The sequence below is a fragment of the Scylla paramamosain genome, chromosome 2 (genome assembly GCF_035594125.1).
Source record: "Scylla paramamosain isolate STU-SP2022 chromosome 2, ASM3559412v1, whole genome shotgun sequence".
Lineage (NCBI taxonomy): Eukaryota > Metazoa > Arthropoda > Malacostraca > Decapoda > Portunidae > Scylla > Scylla paramamosain.
This window is the reverse complement of record NC_087152.1, coordinates 8922501-8930000: the sequence shown is the minus strand read 5'-3', so window position 1 is coordinate 8930000 and position 7500 is coordinate 8922501. Positions and strand designations below refer to the sequence as shown.

Here is a 7500-nt window from a genome sequence, read left to right as displayed (position 1 = left end):
CTCTCTATGTAGAAACAATGACCCGATGGTAAGATAGATTGCACACACACACACACACACACACACACCAGTTATGCTTATATCACGGACGAAATACATACCACGATCTTCCTTTTTCTTCCCTCTGAGAATTAAGGCTCAGAAGAGAGAAAAAAATAATGAATCGTCATCTTCCAGCACTAATGAGTTTCTTGTTCTTTCTTTTCCATCCGGCGCAGCGGAGATGAGGCGAGACGTGACGTTCCCTCATCCACACTCCACCCACAGGCCACCACCATATATAGAAAGTTACCTGTACGGATGGTTTTCACCTGAATTTAATGCTGAAGAATATGGAAAGAGCTGATCTTGTATTCTAAGTCTCAGGTGGTCGAGCTATGAGAACAGCCTACTATTCTCATTTACGTATATCTATTTAGAACACAACAATGTAAGAAAATAAGGGAAGCTGCAAGAATCCATCAGATTTACACGTGGCGGTTCTTAAAAGAATTGTGCTCACCAGGGCTCGAACCTGGGACCTTCTGTGTGTTAGACAGATGTGATAACCACTACACCATGAGCACCCATGTTACACAGTGAAATTATCATATTAAACAACAAGATTTTTTTTTGTGCTACTTTATGGATTTGTAGTATGATTTCTAGTATGCGTTATGAATTGCACGTTAGGTAATATGTATTTTTAGTACTTTGTCAATAAACTAAATAACTATCTCCCATTTATTCCTTTCTTTTCTTTGGTGTATACTGACAGTCATTTCTGTGAAGATATTGGATACCTTCTCTGAGCAACAGCAGCATCGGTGATCAACTTTACTGCCTTGTTATCTATGCAAGACGCGACCACAATCCTCCTATATAGTATCTCTCTCTCTCTCTCTCTCTCTCTCTCTCTCTCTCTCTCTCTCTCTCTCTCTCTCTCTCTCTCTCTCTCTCTGTAACGGAAGAACGCCGCTAAATAGGAGCATAACTCACGCTCCCTTGATCCTCAGCGACTGTCTCCAGCCGCCTCCATTTATATCAGAGTCATTATCTTGAATTTTTATGGATGTTAATGAGCACCACGAGGCCGGTGTGCGAACCTAGGCTGCGGCGGAGGCGAGAGTGAGGATGTGGCGGCGATAGTTGGAGGTAATGACTTAAGCCCGTATTCTGAAACGCTTTTCTCTCTCACCACGACTATTTTCAAAGTCCACAGAAAGTGTTTCTCCTGTTAATAATTTAGAAATCTTGATAATTTGTTACTAGAACCGTAAACAAACACCCTTAAAGACCCGTGCAATTTTAATTAAAGCCTTTTATAAATAGTCGAGGTTTGGCGCAGAAGCGTCTCGGGATATGGTCCTTTGTGAAGGCAGAGCTAATCTGGGATGAGGGAGAGACGTGTAGCTTCAGAGAGCTGCATTTTGAAACACTTCAGGCTCTCACGAGGAGTATTTTCAAATCCCACAGGGGTGATTTGTCGAGTTCCCATGGGTGTTTCTGTTATCAGTGATGTGGGACTCATCTTAGAATCCCATTAGGACCACAAAAGCGTCCCCAAAAAACTCCAATAACGTCCACTAGAACCTGTTAAAGTACTCGAGATATGGCGGTGAAACATTCAGGAATAATGACTCTTGGTTACGTAACGTGTTTGGCCCAAGATGCATGTGTGGTAGCGCCCTCGTGGTAACTTTGTTGATCCGAACCGCACGTCTGCTTCCCTCATTAGTTAGGGTCGTAGTCTTGTTTATTGTCATGGGTTAGTTGTCCATTATCTCCCCGGTTTTAATGTGCGCTACAGTAAACACAGAAGCTGACGGACTGAATGTATGTACAGGCGAGGGGAAAGAAACTTATCGTTGTCCAAAGTCAAATCAGTGTTTGCGTGGCTTTGGTGTATATAAAAGTGGTAAATATTGTTGTACTTGAGATTCATTGTGGTCTGTATTCTCAAACCTTTCCCTGTCTTGTACTGATTACTTTTAACAGGGATTACTGGTGGTTATTTAGGGGTTTCCAAGAGTGCTTTCCTGATTCTAGTGATGGCTTAGCTGGAATTCTGCACCGCTCATGGGAAACCAGAATCGATTATTTTTAATAGCTGCTAATGGAGGTTATTGGGGTTTTCAAGGTTGTTTTGCTTGATTGTAATAACATTTCAACAAGGATTATGCCGAAATGATGGGAGGAAAAATGAGAACTTGACTACGTGGCCTTAAAAAATGCTAGTTCTATTAAGAGACCAAAGTGCTTACGATTCATGTGTCCTTTTGTTCTTTTGGACGTATCAGGTTCATAATTATGTTATTTTTCCTCAGTTACAGGGAAAAGTATGTAAGTTTTTTAGTGTGTATCTAAATAACAAAGACTCACGACGGAATATAATGAAGTTTAAGGACAAAATATGAAAAATACATCTGAAATATATAAACAGGTAAGTAAATTAATTAATAAATGAATAAATAAAAAGCCTGTCTATAAAAAAATTCCCTTAATACTTGACTTTATGGGAAGTATCAAGTCACAGTCCCTGTCAAACAACTACAACGCCCGCCGCACCGCAGATCCGCTGACGTGCCGGGGTGTGCAAGGAAGCGATCCGGACACAGTCGTAACGCACAGTAGGCCTAAGCGATGCCCATTGTGCGGGTTTTATATCCGAGGGACATTGTCACACGAATACAAGTGTCTTGGCCGCCTCATTCCATCCGTTATTATGTTCACCCCCATCATGGACCTACACTCTCTCTCTCTCTCTCTCTCTCTCTCTCTCTCTCTCTCTCTCTCTCTCTCTCTCTCTCTCTCTCTCTCTGAAGTGCCCTCATGATGACAAGACATCCACGGAGAGGTTTATTTAGTAACAATGATGGGATTGAGAATGACATGATGAAAGTGATGATGAAGATGATAATGCGAAACAACAGGCCAGTGAAATAGATGGCTTTAGGAATGTTATAGGTTAGGTCAGAGGTCAGGAATGAATCAGTGTATAGTTTAAGAGTTAATTCACGGTAATAACTCTTTTGTCTTTTTTGTCTTTGTCGATGTCTTGTAGTTAAATATATTAAAATGGATTATAAATGAAAGTGTTTGCTGCTGCTGCTGCTACTACTACTACTACTACTACTACTACTACTACCACCACCACCACCAACCATCACCACCACCACCACCACTACTACCACTACCACTGACTTTTACACTTCCAATCATAGCCTCCAATGTGCCGTTCGTGTTTACATTCCCGTTACAGAACAGAACACAAAGGCACCGTGAAATCAAAAGGAGACCGAGCTGAAGACCTAAAGGCCGCGCATGTAACGCCAATGGAACAATATGAGAGAGAGAGAGAGAGAGAGAGAGAGAGAGAGAGAGAGAGAGAGAGAGAGAGAGAGAGAGAGAGAGAGAGAGAGAGAGAGAGAGAGAGAGAGAGAGAGAGAGAGAGAGAGAGAGAGAGAGAGAGAGAGAGAGAGAGAGAGAGAGAGAGAGAGAGAGAGAGAGAGAGAGAGAGAGAGAACATGAAAGACGTCAACATGCACAAGGAAACTAAAGAAAAAATAAGCTTGAGTAATAAGACAACTCTCTCTCTCTCTCTCTCTCTCTCTCTCTCTCTCTCTCTCTCTCTCTCTCTCTCTCTCTCTCTCTCTCTCTCTCTCTCACACACACACACACACACACACAGCTAAACGTCTGGCACACACACAGGACACACACACACACGCAAACACCTCACGTACACGGTGACAGCTAACAACAGCACCGCCACCGCCACAAACAAAAAACACGCAATCTGGCCGACCTCTGCAACATGGGCGGGAGGGGCGTAAGGCGCGGCGAACCAGCCAACGCCGCCCTCACGCAGAAGGGCGGCAGGGGCGAGAGTCTGGCAAGATCCTCTCCTCACTTTTTTCCCGTCTTCCCCACGCAGCAGAAAATGAGCAGATTCAGTAGGAATTATGTATGAAACATGTAGTGGTTCAGGGGATCTGGAAGAGGGAGGGCAGTGAGGGGTCAACACGAGGAGGAGGAGGGGGAGGAGGAGGAGCAGGAGGCGGTAAGGGAGATGAGGATAAAAAAGCTGGGGATAGGCTGGGGAAGGAACCAGGAAAAGGCTTGGCAAGTAGACTGTGATATGTAGGAAAAGAAGGGGAAATAAAAGGCGCACTGAAGGAGGTGGCAAAATCTAGATACATCTCAGGAGTAAGAGGAGGAGGAGGAGGAGGAGGAGGAGAAGGAGGAGAATCTTAGTATAAATGTTGAGAAAGAGGAAGTAAGTGCTTTAGATGAGATGCTTTTCACCGGAGGAAGACGAGTGTGAAGGAGTACTGTGTGTGTGTGTGTGTGTGTGTGTGTGTGTGTGTGTGTGTGTGTGTGTGTGTGTGTGTGTGTGTGTGTGTGCCCGCGCGTGTCAGTGCTTCAGACAGCGGCAGTGGGACGAGAGGGAAGGCCGCGGCAGCACTCGCATCACTCGCCTGACGATCAAGTAATCCGATTAGCGAGCGATTATTTGCCGCGATGGGTTAAGTGGATGCCGCAGAGTTGGTCTTTCCAGCAGGGGATTGCTTCCGCATTTTTATCTGGCGCTTGCAAGTTCACCGCAAAAAATGTACAGCGAGGATAAGTCTCCGGGTATTTATAACTTTGCACGCACATCACACCCCAGTAATCTCTACTTGTGAGATTGCACATAATGCTCTCTCTCTCTCTCTCTCTCTCTCTCTCTCTCTCTCTCTCTCTCTCTCTCTCTCTCTCTCTCTCTCTCTCTCGCACAACAGCCTCTGCAACAGCACCAGCAAGACAACAGCACGTGGAAGCACCGCTCGTGGCCAGACTTTAGAGCCACTGGGCCGCACCTGCTCCACCTCCACCTCCACTACACCTCCGTCGCCGCCACCGCCGCTGCCACCAGACCGAGCGAGACTCCATTAGCAGTAACAACCCGAGCGGCAGCGACATGCATTACTCCCTGTCCTCTAACTGGCCGCGTCCCGGAGCCATTGTGCGGGATGATGGGGCGAGTGAGAGGGGCCACTAATAAAATATACTGAGAGCACAAAAGTGGGACAGTCGCGGCAGCTGGTAGTGAGGAGCGATGGCCCCGCGGCGAGGGTGGCAGTGCGCGCCGCGGCCTCATGACTAGTGCCACTCTGCCACCAATGAGCGGGCTAATTGGATGCGATGGTGAGTAATGAAATAGATTAAAATAAAGTGGATGAAATGAAAAAGAATACCAAGGAGAGGAGACGCTGAGAGAGGGACGAGAGAGAGAAAGAGGGAGCGAGAGAGAGCAGAGTTGGAGCGTCGGGTCTCCGTTAGCTCTCTCTTAATTGGGTCCAGAGGGCTGGCAGGCGAGACTCAACTGGTCTCTCAGGGAATACTGGCCTGACACCCGCCACCTGCACCCCTCCCGCCTTCCCTTCCTCCTGCCCTTCCTCTCATCCTCCCCCCTTCCTTCTCTCCCCTCCCCACTCTTTCACCTCACGCCCACGACGACGCATCTCCATTTTTCGGTGTCTGATGGAGTGGCGTCTGGCTTCTGGCAGGTGGACGAGCCCGCGCCACTAAATAATTTACCTGATGCACTCATTCCGCCCCGTAAGCCTTCGGACGGCTCCGCGCCACCGACAAAGTTCTCAAACAAACTTGCAGCTGGACGGCTCCACAAATAACCATCAGGAGGATTAACGACGGACACGTGACGGGCGACTCTCCAACACCTGGAAAACATCACCTGCGCCTCTTCGCCTCCTCGCCTCCCCCTCCTTCCCTCCTCCCGCGCCTCCAGCAGCAGGAAGGGTCAAGAGGCACCGCGACTAAATCCTCACTGTCAGGCAGGATATCAGGATAGTTCCTCGTTCCTCTACCCCTTGTGTCCCCTCCTCGGCCGTCCCATCCCATCCTCCGCCACGGCCCCAGCAACGTGAGGGTCCTGCTGTGCTCTGATCCTCCATCCCGCCACCACGCCTCCGCCGCTGCCGCCCTCCTACCTCGCCCCTGACAGCTCCCCGTGTGTGCATGCGTCTCTGTCGGTCTGATTTACCGATCCTAATGGCCGACACAGAAACGAGAGGCGTTGATATTTCTGAACACGGTGAGCACAAGGGAGGATGAACCACTGGACACGCGCACGGACCCTCAGAGTAAGAGAAGAAGAGGAGAGAAAAGACATTTAAATGCGCTTACTCACCTGATCTGGACATCGCCAATGGGCACTGCTACCGTGAAGGCGCGGCCCATGTCCCTCCTGGCCACGGCGCGACAGCCACACAGCAGCACTACACTCATGTTAAATGTCCCAGGGGCTGTGTACGTGTGGTGGAGGGTGATGCTGGTGCTGGTTGTGGTCGGGGGAGGATCATCATCTGCGTGGGTGGAGGTGGAGGTGGAGGAGAGTGAAGTAGTAGTGGTAGTAGCGGTGGTGGAGGTGGAAAGACTGGAGGTAAAATACGAGAGTGAAGGAGCAGTGGAATCTGGACTGTCTTTCTTCTGGTCTTTCAATCCCTCCTCCGCCTTCCTCTCCTCTCCAGCTCTTTTGTCCGTGCTCTCAACTTCCTTCTTTCCCTCTCCTCCACTTTCCTCCAGTCCAGCAAAGTTCTCCCTCCTTTTCTGTGCGTTCCTTAAAAAATCTGAATCCTTGCCCTTCCCACGTTTTCTCTCTCGACTCATCCTCTCCTCCTCTTCCTTTTCTCTCTCCTCACTCGTGCACTCTCCTCCTACTTCTTCCCCCGTGCCGTCTCCAAAATCCCAGGCCCACGAGATGAGTCCCTCGGGGCACGGCAGCGGGAGGGACTCGGTGGAGGGTGTGAGGGAGAGGGTGGCAGAGGCGACGGCCCGTCCATCTTGCAGAGGAAGGGCTTGACTCGGTCCTGCGGGAGATGTCATTAGTTAACAGGGGAATATGAGTGTTTGGTGGTTATTATTTTATATTTAAGTGGTGGTGGTGGTGGTGGTGGTGGTGGTGGTGGTGATGGTGGTGGTGGTGGTGGTGATGATGGTGGTGGTGGTGGTGGTGGTGGTGGTGGTGTATATAACTAATAAACATCATTGACAAGTGTCTTTAGCCCACTTTCAAAATTATATATACAGTAAATTGTTATTTTGAAAACAATGTGATTTATTCATGTGTTTATTTATTTTTTTTCAAAGTTCCGTCAGTGAAATGGAAAACTAGAAGCTAACAATGCTGAAAATACAAACATGTTAGAACCTGCACGCACACACACACAGGCACACACACACAAACACACACACACACACACACACACACACACACACACACACACACACACACACACACACACACACACACACACACATATGCACATACTTAATTGATTTTCTCCCACGTGTAGAAAATGCAAAAGTTAGAAAAAAAATAATAAAAAGCATTTACGAAATAAGATATGTATGTGAGCCAGAGAGAGAGAGAGAGAGAGAGAGAGAGAGAGAGAGAGAGAGAGAGAGAGAGAGAGAGAGAGAGAGAGAGAGAGAAAACGCACCAACATAGGAAAA

At 47.9% G+C, this 7500-nt stretch overlaps 1 protein-coding gene and 1 non-coding gene across 4 annotated transcripts in view; both read right to left on the bottom strand.

The window, feature by feature from the left end:
• LOC135109689 (uncharacterized) overlaps positions 1-7500 on the bottom strand; it is a 185008-nt gene that overhangs the window by 50780 nt on the left and 126728 nt on the right. For all 3 annotated transcript variants that reach the window (XM_064021254.1, XM_064021245.1, XM_064021262.1), the window contains one exon: positions 6176-6854. In XM_064021254.1, coding sequence (XP_063877324.1) covers positions 6176-6854 — 679 coding nt within the window. The remainder of the gene's footprint in view (positions 1-6175; positions 6855-7500) is intronic.
• Positions 494-566, bottom strand: Trnav-aac (transfer RNA valine (anticodon AAC)). Its single transcript has one exon. It is a non-coding gene; the product is annotated as a tRNA-Val (tRNA).